This window comes from Pezoporus wallicus, unplaced genomic scaffold, assembly GCF_028554395.1.
Source record: "Pezoporus wallicus isolate ANWC-B61680 ecotype Strahan unplaced genomic scaffold, APGP_CSIRO_Pwel_v1 contig_7684, whole genome shotgun sequence".
Classification (NCBI taxonomy): Eukaryota; Metazoa; Chordata; class Aves; order Psittaciformes; family Psittacidae; genus Pezoporus; species Pezoporus wallicus.
Genome location: NW_026642638.1, coordinates 560,066 through 575,901, shown reverse-complemented (window position 1 = coordinate 575,901; position 15,836 = coordinate 560,066). Strand labels below are relative to the sequence as shown.

General features: G+C 41.0%; 1 protein-coding gene across 4 annotated transcripts in view; it reads right to left on the bottom strand.

The window, feature by feature from the left end:
• Positions 1-15,836, bottom strand: part of ATP10D (ATPase phospholipid transporting 10D (putative)) — a 53,096-nt gene that overhangs the window by 24,012 nt on the left and 13,248 nt on the right. For 3 of the 4 annotated variants that reach the window (XM_057431065.1, XM_057431066.1, XM_057431067.1), the window contains 8 exons: positions 15,084-15,392; positions 14,127-14,321; positions 9,517-9,721; positions 3,561-3,646; positions 2,393-2,499; positions 1,974-2,105; positions 1,005-1,132; positions 611-863 (listed from right to left, as the gene is read on the bottom strand). In XM_057431065.1, coding sequence (XP_057287048.1) covers positions 611-863; positions 1,005-1,132; positions 1,974-2,105; positions 2,393-2,499; positions 3,561-3,646; positions 9,517-9,721; positions 14,127-14,321; positions 15,084-15,352 — 1,375 coding nt within the window. In that variant the 5' untranslated portion in view covers positions 15,353-15,392. Of the gene's footprint in view, positions 1-610; positions 864-1,004; positions 1,133-1,973; positions 2,106-2,392; positions 2,500-3,560; positions 3,647-9,516; positions 9,722-14,126; positions 14,322-15,083; positions 15,393-15,836 lie in introns of those variants that run through there. The other variant, XM_057431068.1, reaches the window with a different exon arrangement.

The following is a 15,836-nucleotide window of genomic DNA, read 5'->3' as shown; positions in this document are numbered from 1 at the left end:
GTCATTATTTTTGATGGAGGTATTTAACACGTACACTTACTTGCTTGACTTGTACTTAAACATTACTGTTAAAGCTCTAACTTTTCACTTATTTTATTTGCGTTACTCTATCCTAAAGGGCAACAGCATGTTAAATTGGAGCCTTAAGATACACTACATAAAGGTAGTGTATCTGTCGCAGCCAACAGATATCTGAACCTTAAAATGTTAGGTAAGCATTGGCATTGTAGTTAACAAAAAAAAAAAATTTGGAAGGAAAGACTAGATAGGTATTTTCCAATGTTCTGGGTTCTGAATAATGCAAGGAGAGAAGCAAAACACAGTAGGCATGACTTCTACAGTGAGTAAAGAATGTTGTTTGTGGTATCAAACACATTGGCTGTAAAGCAACACCTTACATCAAGCCTTCAAGTCTTGTAACACACTATATATGAAGGGATCTAAATAATGGGAAAAGCTGCATGGCTATTAGTAGGATCAGTCTAAATTCTTATTTTCTGTGAGTGTGTAGTGCGATGTAAACCTCATAAAGTCCACTGGACCCTATCAACACTTTCAGCTTCTCAGAAGAGAGAAATGACTCATTGTGAACACAGGCTTAATGTCTTACCATTTTCCTCATGGCAATACTCCTGTCCTGCAATGCTGCATCTCCGAAAAACCATCTTATTTTCAGTGAGTGTTCCAGTCTTGTCAGAGAAGATATACTGAATCTGGCCAAGGTCTTCAGCAATATTCAGTGCTCGACACTGAATTGTTGAGTCTGTTTTCTCATGGTAAAAATCAATGTCATTCTGTATTAAATAAATTTGTCCCAATTTGACAATTTCAATTGAAACATAGAGAGAAATTGGGATCAAGACCTACCAAAACAAAACATGGGGATTAAACAAAACCAAACTCTTTGGTGAGTTACAAACATGAAGTAGCTCTGCTGAAGCTGAAGAGTTACATCAAGGATATGAATGAGATCAGAATATGACCAACAAGCAGACCAAAGTTACCTGTAATAAGATGATCATCGTCCAGAACACATTGAATGCTGCTAATGTTGGAGGAATCAATTTCCCATCTGGCTCAGGGATGGTAAAAAAAGGTATTTCCGAATACCTACTTAACCAAATTCCATGGCCTTGAAAATAGGAACAAGATAAAGTGAGTCAGTTGTATGTAAACTGTATAACAATTCAGGGTCATAGTGTTAGCTGTTATATTCTGCAGCTCTTACTTCGCTTTTAAAGTACCATTTTATCTCCTGATTTTTTCCTCAGCAGGAACCCCATTAAAATTAAGTAAGTATCAATGCACATCTGAATAAATACTTTACATGCATTTCTATCAACAGGACATCTATACAGCATATCTCAGAACTAAAGGAATACTAACTACACTTGATAAACACTGTTTTTTTTTCTGCAGAAAAACCTCTGACAATTAATTGTATTATCCTTGCCTGTCCAGGTTTTAGTTAACATGTGAACACATCATCATTAAGTGTAGTCTGAAGAAGTTTTTTTAGACATGCTTAAACACCTTTTTGATTTGTCATAAAAGTTAGTCTGTTTAGATTTACTCAAGCTCGCTATTTAATCGATCCATAGAATACCAAGTCCTTACAACTCAAGTCACACTAGGCCTCTCTCCGCAATGCTGTACATACGTCTCATGTTACCTGAAAAATCCTAAAAGCAAGTAGGAGTTTTGCTGAGCTATTAGTGACAGAAAAGACAAATCAACCAGAGGAAAAAAGACATCAATTGGAGGAACAGGTTCCAGACTCCTAAATTCACACCACACTCCAGATTAAACATGACAACATGAACTAAAACCTGGCAGCATCCCCAGCTGCTAGAGAATAATGCTTGGATAAAGGCAGCTTCTAAAATGTGTGGTTAAAATGAATCAGCCCCAAAATAAATACCAAGCGCTAAAGGCTGTGAGAGGAAAACAGGAGTTTGCTGATTCTTACTTACCTATTGCACCAGTTAAACACATCAAAATTAGAAGCAGAACACACCAAAGGATATCAGTGTTCACTTTTCTTTCCAATTTACTGCGCTTATAATGAGGCCCACTGTTATTCAGCATGGCTTTGGTTTCATGACCTGTAACCACAAAACAGGTTGAAATTTTCTAATAGCAGCTATCAGAACCACAAGTTCTTTGCATTTCTAAACGTCTGAGAAATGAGAGCACAAATCGGAACTGAGAGTGTTAAAGCCTGAGTCCAGCCAAAGGCAGCTGTAGCTAGAAATGTTAAGAATGCATATCTGGATTAAGTTTGTTTCTATTTTAACAATGTAAAGAACTGATACATCTGATTATTCATGGAGAGCACGTAATTCTATCTTTTCTGCAAAGCAGCCTGTGAAAGCCAGTGTGGTTCACTAACCTGCATATACCACTATGCCTACAACAGCTTCTGTGTTTCTTACTGTGCATCCTCGAAGCAGTAAGTTTTCCTTGCTGAGGCCCACTCGATCCTTGTTTGAATGCTCACTGAAGAAAAAAAAAAGTACATTATTTCAGCTCTATCAATTACCAGTCAAGCTTTGCAAAGCCATTAGGGAGCAGATTTCCCAGAGAAGCTTCTATTCTCTGACAGCCATTCTGACATTTCCAATTGGACTTTTCAAAAGAATGGGATAACATGCATGTAGATCACCTTTGAAAATCCAGGCATGCAGGCACTGTATTAGAATTTTCTTGTGTTCACAAGCATAAGTAGGCAATACTATTGAAAAGAGCTCAAAACAAACACTAGAAGTCTGAAAACCTAAGACTTCTACTTGTACTGTCAATATCAGAAAAAAAAATTGAACAACATATAAAATCCCATTTTAAATATACTGTGAGTGTCATTACTCCTGTGGCATACTTTCAGTAAAGGTAGGCCCACTCTTTGTCAGAGTGTTTCCTCAGAGACTAAGATTTATATGTAAGACTTATATGTATTTTTTTTCTTTTAATTTTTCTAATTTATCAATGCCCACATGGAAGGATATTGACAGCTCTTAAAACCTGAAAATAAGTCACCCCATGAAACAGTATTTTGTATTCCTACTGTCTACCAAAAATCATAAACTTAGAGGAAGAAAAGACACATATAGGTACATGGGTCAAAAGGACCTTGATCAAGTCACTGATGGTTACACAAAACAAATCAGATTGAGAGGAAGCCATTCCTTCCAATTTCCATTTCTGAGCAATGCAGCCAGGCCATGGTCCAGATCAAATACTGTATGTAACACATGTTATTAAGAGTAGACTTGAAACAGCTATTTCAAATATGGACTATACAATTCCAAAATAGCCTGAACTAAGATGTTGAAAGTATTCAATTCAAAATAAAAAGCACTAGTGGTCTTGCCCAGTTCACAATCTACTGCTCAGAAAGCCCTGGAGCTCTGTCTGTTGGGCCATACTCGGAAATGTAGTGGTGTAAGCTGACTTCTATGCATATTGTCACTAATATTTTAAGCAAACATTATAAGCTCTCTGAAAATTAGTAAAAGCACCAAAGCAAATGACAACAGTTCAAGAGCCACAAGTCTACTTACACAAAGCCTCGGAAGCGACCAAGGTCATTGTTAGGACTTTCACACTCTATTCTACTGGAGAATTTTTCTGGATCAATTTCAGAGACCTAAAGCCAGAAACCCAAACAGAGAACTCAAACAAAATGTGATGGAACTTAAAAAACATTATAAATTCATATAAATTTCACTATTTAACAATTTAGCTTTGAAACTGTAAATTGCTGGTGTTGTGGATGCTCCGCTTGCTACTCACCATAAATGAGACTTACACAGCATGGAAGGACTTACTACTAAATATCTAACCCTGGAAAGCATCAGTTGAATTGCTGATATTTTGAGAACACTGGAGAGGAGAGAATGGGTGGAAGAATGAGGAAAAATAAAAAATAAACATAAAAATGCAAGAACATCTGAAATGCAGACATTTCCCATAGGGTTTTTTTCATTATAAGGAAAAAGAAGAAACACTGTTTTCTCTGCAACCTGAAATTCTTCCAAACAGCCATTGCCATTGTTCCTGATACCATGACCAGGATGCTATCTGAGGTAATGCCTCTTACATAGCACTGACAGCCTTACTCAGCCTCAGTTTATAAGGACATAGCCTCTAGCTGAAACTCAGTTGGCAGGACACTAGAGGTCTGTGAAGCTGACCATGGTTCTACATTCAGAAACCATCCAGTCCTGACAAGAAGACTCTACAGTGACTTTTTTTGTTTGTTTTTATTTGAGGACAAAAATTAACAGTCTTGAACGGTAAAGGAATTATCACTTTTTTTGGACAGTATGACTCTTCCTAGCATTTTGATGCACCTTTTTCTGGAAACAGAGAAAACAATCTCTTTCTTGAGTGAGACTGAAATCATACCTCAGAGCAGGAGCTGGCGTGATATCAGGACCATCTCACAATGATGTAAGCCTGCAGAACCATTTGAATTTTGCCTTACATAATGATATGTATATACAGAAAAATCAAGAAGTCTTTTCTGCCTTACTGTTATTAAATCAAGAAAGAAAAAAATGACACGTCGCTGCCCACCAGGCACAGGGAGGAACAAGCAGGTCGTGTTGCTGACCCTGTTGCTGGTGTCCGACTGCAGACCAATATGGTCACCTCCAGAAAGAGAGCTTGCAGTAAGAAAACTGCAGCAACTCAGACAGAGACCCTGTCCCAGACTGTGGCTGTTCAGGTCTCTGGATGCAGGGAGTGCCAGAGCCTGCTGCTGCTGGGGGGGGGAGGACAGCATTCCACCTGCGTGAGGTGTGAGCAGGTAGAAGATCTGCTTAGCCTGGTGGCAAGACTTAAGGAGGAGGCTGAGACACTGAGGACCATCAAGGAGTGTGAAAGGGAGATCGACTGGTGGAGTAGCTCCCTGGCGGGCCAGTCGGAACGGTTCCAGGGAGATACCCCCCAAAAGGGGAAGGACCCCCTGCCTTCTCACACAGAGGGGGATGGCCGGAGACACCCCCTGCCCTGTAGAAGTTCGCAGAGGTAGGGGACCAAAAAGACGACGAGGGTTGGAAGCGAGTTCCAGTTCGGCATCGTGGGAAACCCTCCCCCCTTCCTGCCCTGCTTCCCCAGGTGTCCCTCCGTAATAGGTTTGAGGCCCTGGATCTTGAAGGAGAGGTAGGTGAGAATGTGGGGCAAGGCCAGCCCACAAGGCCACACAGGAAAAGGCGGTCGACTTCGCACCTCAAGACTGCCTCTGATAAGAAAGAAAGAAGGGTCATTGTAGTAGGGGATTCCCTTCTGAGAGGAACAGAGGGCCCGATATGCAGAGTTGATCCTCATCATAGGGAAGTGTGTAGTTTGCCTGGAGCCCGGATCAGGGATATCACTAGGGCGCTCCCCAACCTGGTGTACCCGACAGACTACTGCCCGCTGCTGGTCTTCCAGATAGGTGGGGGGGAAGCTGCTTCCCACAGTCTGAGGGGGATGAAGAAAGACTACAGGGCCTTGGGGAGGATGGTGAAAGAGTCTGGGGCTCAAGTGATCTTCTCCTCACTCCTTCCATCTTCCACTGATGATGTGGGACGGAATGGGAAGATTCAGTCCATAAACGATTGGCTTCGAGACTGGTGCTGCAGGCAGGGCTTTGGATTCTTTGATAAGAGCTGGTTTTATAGGGCACCAGTCTGGACAATGACAAGTGGGAAAGGTTTGTCTCACAGAGGCAAAAGGATGCTGGGGCACGAATTAGCAGGGCTCATTTGGAAAGCTTTAAACTAGATTCGAAGGGGGATGGGGTTGTAGCTGGGCTTGCCCCAGTGGGGCAGCGCTCCAGAATTAATGAAGACTGGGAGGCCTCCTATAATCCTCGGGTGAAATCGGTGTGCTCAGCTCGCTCCCTGGAATGTCTGTACACCAATGCGCACAGCATGGGAAATAAGCAGGAGGAGTTGGAAACCTGTGTTAAGTCAGGAGATTATGATCTGGTGGCAATGACAGAGACGTGGTGGGACAGCTCACATGACTGGAATATAGTCATGGAGGGCTATGTCCTCTTCAGGAAAGACAGGCCAGCCAGGAAGGGTGGTGGGGTTGCTCTTTATGTACGGGAGCAACTACAATGCACTGAGTCCTGTCCAGGGACAGATGACGAGCGAGTTGAGAGTCTGTGGGTGAGAATTAAGGGGCAGGCTGGCAGGGGCGATACTGTTGTGGGTGTCTGTTACAGGCCACCAGATCAGGGTGAGGAAGTTGACGAGGCCTTCTACAGGCAGCTGAGAGCGGCCTCACAGTCACAGGCCGTGGTCGTCGTGGGGGATTTTAACTTCCCTGATGTTTGCTGGAAGGACCACTCAGCAACCCAGCCACAGTCCAGGAGGTTCCTCCAGTGTATGGATGATAACTTCCTCCTGCAAATGGTGGATGAGCCAACCAGGAGAGGAGCGCTGCTGGATGTCATCCTCACTAACAAGGAGGATCTGGTCGAAGCAGTAAGGGTTGAGGGCTGCCTTGGTTGCAGTGACCACGAGATGGTGGAATTCAGGATCTTGTGTGGTAGGACCAGTAGAATAGCAAGTAGAATTGCAACCCTGGACTTTAGCAGGGCAAACTTTGGCCTTTTCAAGCAATTGCTAGGGGTAATCCCATGGGCAAGGCTGTTTGAAGGTAAAGGGGCCCAAGATAGTTGGTTGGCATTCAAGGATTGCTTTTTCCAAGCTCAAGATCGGAGCATCCCGACATGTAGGAAGCCAAGGAAGAGGGCCAGGAGACCTGTGTGGCTAAATAGGGAATTGCTGGGTATGCTCAAGTGGAAGAGGAGAGTTTACAGGTCATGGAAGGAGGGGCTGGCCACCTGGGAGGAATATAAGGCTCCTGCTAGAGGATGTAGGAAGGCAGCTAGGAGGACTAAGGCCTCCTTAGAATTAAACCTGGCGAGAAGGGTCAAGGACAGCAAAAAGAGCTTTTTCAAATACATGGCAGATAAAACTAACACCAGAGGCAATGTAGGCCCACTGATGAACGGGATGGGTGCCCTGGTGACAGAAGATACAGAGATGGCAGAGTTACTGAATGCCTTCTTTGTCTCTGTCTACTCTGCTGCAGGCAGTCCTGAAGAGCCCTGTACCCCTGAGACCTTAGATGAAGTCAGGTCAATGGAGCGGTTTGCCTTAGTCGATGAGGAATGGGTTAGAGACCAGTTGAGCAATCTGGACATCCATAAATCCCTGGGTCCAGATGGGATGCACCCGCGGGTGCTGAGGGAACTGGCGGAAGTCATTGCTAGACCACTCTCCATCATCTTTACCAAGTCTTGGGAAACGGGAGAGGTGCCTGAGGACTGGAGAAAAGCAAATGTCACCCCAGTCTTCAAAAAGGGCAAGAAGGAGGGCCTGGGTAACTATAGACTGGTCAGCCTCACCTCCATCCCTGGGAAAGTGATGGAACACCTTATCCTTGGTGCCATCTTAAGGCATATCAAGGATAAGAGGGTTATGAGGGGCAGTCAACATGGCTTCACCAAGGGGAAATCATGTTTGACCAATCTCTTAGCCTTTTATGTGGAAATAACACGGTGGTTGGATGATGGCAGAGCGGTGGATGTGGTCTACCTTGACTTCAGCAAAGCATTTGACACAGTCTCCCACAGCATCCTCACAGCTAAATTGAGGAAGTGTGGTCTGGATGATCAGGTAGTGAGGTGGACTGTGAACTGGCTGAAGGAGAGAAGCCAGAGAGTTGTAGTCTATGGGGCGGAGTCTAGTTGGAGGCCTGTAACTAGTGGAGTGCCTCAAGGGTCAGTACTGGGACCAGTATTATTTAATATATTCATCAACGATTTAGATGAGGGAATTGAGTGTACTATCAGCAAGTTTGCTGATGACACTAAGCTGGGAGGAGTGGCTGACACGCCAGAAGGCTGTGCTGCCATCCAGCGAGACCTGGACAGGCTGGAGAGTTGGGCAGGGAATAACTTGATGAAATATAACAAGGGAGAGTGTAGAGTCCTGCATCTGGGCAGGAACAACCCCAGGTTCCAGTATAGGTTGGGGAACAACCTGTTAGAGAGCAGTGTAGGGGAGAGGGACCTGGGGGTCCTAGTGGATGACAGGATGACCATGAGCCAACACTGTGCCCTTGTGGCCAAGAAGGCCAATGGCATCCTGGGGTGTATTAGAAGGGCGGTGGTTAGTAGGTCGAGAGAGGTCCTCCTTCCCCTCTACTCTGCCCTGGTGAGACCCCATCTGGAATATTGTGTCCAGTTCTGGGCCTCTCAGTTCAAGAAGGACAGGGACCTGCCGGAGAGAGTCCAGTGCAGGGCAACGAAGATGATTAAGGGAGTGGAGCATCTCCCTTATGAGGAAAGACTGAGGGAGCTGTGTCTCTATAGTTTAGAGAAGAGGAGACTGAGGGGTGACCTTATTAGTGTATATAAATATATAAAGGGGGAGTGTCACGAGGATGGAGCCAGGCTCTACTCAGTGGCAAACAATGATAGGACAAGGGGTAATGGGTACAAACTGGAACACAAGAGGTTCCACTTAAACTTGAGAAGAAACTTCTTCTCAGTGAGGGTGACAGAACACTGGAACAGGCTGCCCAGGGAGGTTGTGGAGTCTCCTTCCCTGGAGACTTTCAAAACCCTCCTGGACACATTCCTGTGTAACATTATCTAGGTGTTCCTGCTCCAGCAGGGGGATTGGACTAGATGATCTTTTGAGGTCCCTTCCAATCTCTAGCATACTGTGATACTGTGATGTCACTGTAAGGGGATAAGAAAGAGCTTTGCTTATGAATATCACATCATGCCTTTGGCATTACCATAGTTGCTAAGTAGCAGGGGAGTCTTAATGCTCACAAGGTAGTACTTCTCACTTCCTCGCCACTGCTGACAATTCAGAGGCAGTTCAGGTAATTTTATCTCCAGAGGACTAAACAGTATGTTATTATGAACAGCACAAAGGCTCCCTGCTGTTGTTTTGCATGATGTTTCAGCAGCAGGACTCAGCACCAGGTGTGCTGAGGGTTGCACTAATGCCAGGATTCTTTGTTCATTTTATATCACCTTCTTTCTGCTATCCTTCAGCATTTTATCTGCTAGGTATAATACTAAGTGTTTTATGGAGGTAAAAATATGTTTGGAACATGAAAAAACAGTGAAAAAGAGAAGATAGCATGTGCTTCTCTCTCTAGGTCTTTATATAGCACAGAACATCCTTCTGAGAAATTCCACCCATGACGTGACATGCACCCATAAATTATTTGTTGACTCTACCTGAATAGTTATTTTTACTGGCTAGCATTACTTGAAATCTTTCTTACTCTGGGTTAAGTGAACACAAAGATTTCCCCCAGAATAACTCAAGCAACAAATTAGAACTGCTTTACTTAGTTATTTTGTTTTCAGATGGGAGTTGCTGAGCTATCAAGAATTCGGCAATCTAGAGAGGTGTGCGGTTTGGGTTTTTTTTGGGTTGACTATCTGTTATGTCAGCTTTATTACACCACTACAAATGCACAACTAATCACCTGCTCTGAATATCCTCTCACCACCTGCCTCTGCTTTAGATTGGTTTCTCCATCAAGGCTTGCTGTTTCAATGTAGCAGATCCCATCCAGGTCACTAGAATATAACAGCACCATGTCAGCAGGAATGATTTCATTACGTGAAAGCCGGATGAAGTCCCCAACATTGACATTCTTCCAGCACTCATCTATGTATTTCTTCTCTTTCCTGAAATACATACAGAAACAGCAATTTATTTTACAAATGCATAAAGTGAAAGCTCAAATGCACTGTAACTGGAAAATTAGTCTAACAGTTTATGCTTCAAAGTCATTGAAAAAATCCCCTGTTGAGGTAGTCTACTAGCTCAACATGAACAGAAATTACAAAGAATCAGCTCTGTGATCCAAGCCCTGTTTTTCTGGAAATTACCCTCCAGATGCCCTCCCAGAATTATTCTAGGTCTATTTAAAATTCAGCCCACTTGTTTCCTGTGTTTTCATTATTCCAAGAGAGTAAACAGTTTTCAGGACTTCTCTCTGGATCACCACTTTTTCTTGCAATTATGCAACTAAAAACAGCAAATCTTTTTCACTTCTGATAATGCCTTTCAAAAATGTCTGTCTCCCAAGATGATGAATGTCTACCAGTAAGCCAAGAATATCCAGCAATCACTTCACTGATGCTCTGAATATAAATACTTGTATTTATATGCTTTTAAAATATCTTTACCATTAATTCTGAATGTAAGGTACAAAGACTCTATAATACTCAAGAAGTCAGTGAAAGCTCAGGCCTATCAAGTGAGTTGAAATTTTTTATTAATTAGAAATATCCAGGCATGACATACATAAATTTGAACTGTTTTCAATTTTCCATTTATAGCTGCTGTACTGTCCTCAGCTGAGATGAAGAATCTTCCTTTTATATAATCACACCAGTTTATGGCAAACACAGTCAGGTTTAGAGTGGTGAATAGGATGCAAGGCAACAAGCAACAAGGAATGTTCGATGAGCTAGCTGGAGGCATACAGTAGTAGGCGACTGCAACATGGCTGATGAAACACACCTACAATTGCTGTTACAAACGTTACTCAGGTCTGAATGCAGTACATGTTTGTACAAGCTATTACTGTCCACAGTGACTGCGAGCTTTTCTGCCTTGCACAGTCTAACCCTAGAGCTACGTTTAAAGAGAGGAGCATGTATTCTCCACAATCCTTATGTCGCAGTTACTCAGACTGGGATACAGTCTGGGCTGTGCAAGGGCCGTTTCGCATGTTGTTTCCTCCCCTGGACCTCATTCTAAGCTGTCTAAGAAGCACACTCCCACTGGGTAGCTGGGAAGTGCACCTAACTTCTACAGTGTAGACATAAGCTAAGATGCTTTGCGACATGGCTGTTGTGTATTGACTGACACATATCTACTAGCTTTAATCAAAGTGCTTCTGATAAATACTGAAACAGATACTTCTAATGACAAAAAAAAAAAAATAAAAAATATTTCCTGTATGAAGCTTTGCAGCCATATCTTTCAGACCTGCATTATCTGACAGTACCCTTTTGGAAATGCTTGCCTACAAAGAGAAGGCACAAAGCCTGCACAATTAATCAGTGTACTGATGACAGTTTCTCCAGTAAAGATAAGGTGGAAGTGGTTATGTTATTTAACAGTTAAGTGCAAACAAATCAAAACCAGGAAGCAACAAAAGCTGACATAAAATGAAAGTGATACAAGGCACATCTGTTTTCTCCTTAAGATGCACATTCACTAGTTATTGAAAAATTATGAAAACCTATTTGTCTGTCCTGCCAGTGTTGAGATAAGACCTCAGGAGATAGCAAATACTTCTCTTTTAAATCACTACCTATTTAATAAATGTAGTACTGAAAGCATATGATAGTTCTTGTTAATTGATGCACCTGCACCTACATGCAAGGCTTGAAATGAAACAGAAATATATTTGAGAGGTCTGCAGGAGAGGGAATAAGAAAACAAAAATGTATCAGACAGCAAAGTTATCTGCTCTACTGCTGATGCAGCAGATGGATTATGCACATATTCTTTATTCAGTTCAGCACAAAGTCAGGCAAAAAAATTAACTGTCTTTAGTAGTAGGTCAGTGGAGGAATAAATGGATTTTTCCATCATAATCACCATACCACAGTTCCACTGAAATGACAAACTACTGATTTTAACAGATGCTCAAACAGAAGTGCCTTCATACTTTGTGACTCATGGCTATTTTAATAAGATCCAACTACTCTAACTTGCTCAAAATGTACAAGGACTGATAACTTTAACATCCTAACAACAATTAAAACCTAAATTAAATTGCACATTAGCACATCTTATTGTTTATTGATATGTTCTATTACTCCACAAGAGAGAGATTAGCAGGAAAAAAAACCCAAAAATTTTAAGCAACCCTTACTTTATCACATTTTCAAAACAGAAATAAGCTTTCCTGGAAAAATCAGCGCACAGAAACTAGCATCAAGTTGCTTAGATAGATTTATCAAGGCACTGAAACTGGCACATTTTGACAGGGATAAGAGACCACAGCGCAACAAGTTTCTATTATGAACACTACTTTGTACAAAAGCAAGCCTCACAAGAGTTCAAGTTCAGGATGACTGGTCTAATAATAATGCATATTATCTTCAGATACCAACAGGAAGCCTTCCAGCTTTCAAGCATGACAACTACTGCTTAGTTAAATTTTGAGATAGCAAGAAAAGCTATTATATTAGGCACTTCTCAGTAGCCATGTAGGTTATCAGTATCTAATGTATAAGTAAAATTACACAGACAGCATGTACAATGCATACAACCTCTCCAGATGAACAAATGCACATTAAAAAAAAACTGGAAATTGTATTCAACATTAGCTAGTTCATCATGTTTACAATTTTTATGACTATGCTTGATTTAATACATGCACTGGAAGAGTCATTACAATTTCTAACAGATTCTTGTTAAACAAGTTAAGAAATTCTGACTCCTAATGTGAGATTAATGGAAGTCCAAGATGACTGATCATTTTTATACCAGTAAGATTTAATCATCCTGAATCATGCCTCCAAACTTATTTTTAAAACCAGATTATACTATATAAAATAAATCATGATAAAGAAAGAATTTTTAAAAAAAGTTACAAAACCTAAATACTTATAGGCATAAGGAGGAATTTTTACAGATGACTAATATGGCCACTGATTATTACACATTTTTGGTAATGGGGAACGAATCTAGCCAGAAGAGAAGATCAGAAGTTAATTCTGCTCATTGACATTGTTGTGTGATTGCAAGTAACACAAAGGTTTCAGGGATATGGATACTGAATGCTTCAGCATTCTGGCAATGAATTCTTTCAGGGTACACTGCTATTTATAGCAGAAATAATCCAGTTTCTCCCTTAAGTCTTCTCTGCAGACATGAAAAAGAAAGAAAATGTTTATCTTCCCTAACAGTCCAATTACTTGTTTCAAAAGATTGAACAGAACAATTCTGGGAAAATATTTATTCATGGCTGCAGAACAAAAAGCTGTTTGTTCTTCCTTTGATGATACACAATGATAATCCAGACTTTTTCCATGGTTATAAGCCAGCACTTAAAATACTAGTAGAGTATGGCAAATGCCAGAAAGATGGAAATTCCATCTTCTGAGTAATACCACAATACATTTAACGGTGATTATGTAGTACCAGATTGCAAACCTGCTGCATGGGCCATTTAAGGCCATGTCTATACTACAGGGTTTAGGGTTTGGCATAACCAGCCAGCACATTAAGATTTTAGAAAAGTTTCTTTTCAGTGTAGTGCTTTCACTAGGAAAAGGTGTGTCTTTAATGAAAAGAGGAAGCTTTAAATGTGGTTTGGCACTACATCAACTACTGTCTGCTATTGCTTGGCCCTTACTGAACTTGTTAGTGTCTAACTACTAATCAATCCTCTCCTACAAGTGATACTACAAGAACACAAGATAAGTGATGTTTTTCAAAACAGCTGTTTCCCTACATGACCACAGAGCATGTGAGAAAGAAAAAGGGTCCACTATACTTCCTTCATTTTTGTATTTTACAGGCTTTGAACGAGTCTCAGAATATCCTCTTATGAAAGATATAAAAGAAAATGATGTGGGCAGCACTGATATGCACTAAAATAAGATTTTGCCAGTTAATTTCAAATATGATCAATTTGCGTTCCTGTCTTTTATTTCCATGATGCTTACAGTGATTACAGAGGAATTAAAAATACACCTTTCAAAACAAATGCTATACACAATGCTTAACTAGTCAAACTACCACGGTTAATAGAGTATGAACTCATGCATGAACACCTGCCTCAGCCAAAGAATTTTTTTCAGCAAATTTTATACTAATTTGATAACCATTTGGCAAAACTGGTGATAAAGACTCATCTAGACTAGCCCCTGAGCAACCTGATCTAATTAGACCTACTCTGAGCAGGGGGTTGGACTAGATGACCTTCAGAGACCCTTTCCTACTAAAATTATTTTATGACTCTATGAATATCCAGAAATTAAAATGAAAGATTTATCAACAACTTTTCCACATATACTTATAATCAAATAATAGCAATGAACCAGAAAGACTGTTGCCTCTTACCTGCTATATACTTTGGTTAGTAAGTTGTTTATCTGTTTATCCATTTTGTACTTGGAGTAATCTTCCATACCATCTTTCACTGCAATAATTGTCAGAACCGCTACCAGTGGTAGCATTGTAATTTCTTTTTGGAAGGCTTCCACCAGAGGAACCCAATTTAGGACAACTAGAAATAGGAAATACAAATTGGCAACTCTGAAACAAGAAGAAAATACAGGAGTTAGCTGTGCTAGCAGACAGTTGTCCTTATTTTCCAACTCCATGCTATACAGACACTTAAGTTAGCAGGGCTTTATCTTTTCTTCAGCCCAAGTGTAATTTAAGAACTAAGTATCCAGAACTTCGTTTTAACTCTCTGGTCAATACTTAGCTGCACAGTTGCTTAATATGCATGATCAAAAGATGCAGAAAACAAGAATTTTTACGTATTTTCAAACCTGTGCTCCAGGTATGTGTCTTCTAGCGATACTCTGGTGAACTTGCACTCTCTCAAATTTTCAGGTCTTTTAACTTTATCATCTCCAGGGGGAGATAACAAGTTTTTAAAAGGAAGCCATCCTACAACCTCCCTGTATGACTTTACAGATCAGCAGTCCTCCAAGCAGAAGGAGGGTGAAAAAAACTGGCAACAGAGAAAGACATGTGGAAGGCGAGAAATACATTTGCAGGAAATGAGCTGGAAATTCTACTGCAGATTTCTGAGTGGCAGTGCTCCAAGAGTAAGGAACACTTCAATAACCTGAAGGACAAAATTAGCAGACATTACATAAGCTACGGAGAAAAGGATTAGCCCAACACTTATACTCAAGAGACTTGGCCAAATAACACAGATCTCTTCAGGAGTGGCAGGCAGATCAGGAGGGAGAATAATTTTTAATACCTGTCTATAAAGCAACACATTTAAATAAAAGGATTCCACTTCAGAAGAATGACCACAATGAAAAAGGAGTTCATTACCTGTGAAATTGTTCAAACAAATTCCGTGGTAAAAAATTCAATAACGTATACTTGGTAGTCCGTATTTTGTTGCTCATGTACAGTTTTGATACTTTTTCATACTCTTCCTTAAAATGTCCCAAACAGGGTATTACTATCCTATGTTTGCCAATGGCTTTCGATGATTGATGGCACTTGTTACTTGAATTGCTGGGTCTGCTACCTTCTCTGCCCTCTGTAGATATCAGTCGTTGCCAACGGTATCGGGCCCAGCGGATAGGATCTGCCATTGCGCCTGGAATGCTTTGCAATCCAAGGAGTGTCCCCTATCTAGAAACATGTTAGAAGACAGCAAGTTACATGATAATTCTGTAAAGGCTTTTCTACTAAAAAGGCACAGTTACAGTTTTGAACAAGACTAGGAAAAAAACATTTACATAAAAATCCCCAAACAGATAATTAATAGGTTATGTGAGGTCAGGAACCCCTGCTTCAAAGGTTGAATTTATCTGAATTTCATCCACCCTTTCAGGATCTTAGAGTTTGATTACTCCATTTAAAATGCACAGTATTTTTGTAATAGCACCTCCTAAAAGCAGCCCACCCACCAGTTTCTTGTGCTGCAGTATGGTGAAAGACGTAGACAAGCTTCTAATTCTGCAGAGAACAGCATTTTTTGAAGGAATCCTTATCTCGAACACTGCAATCCTTGCTGATGGTTAACAACCTTTATTAAACTCAGGAGCCAATGATACAACAATAGCCATCTGAATA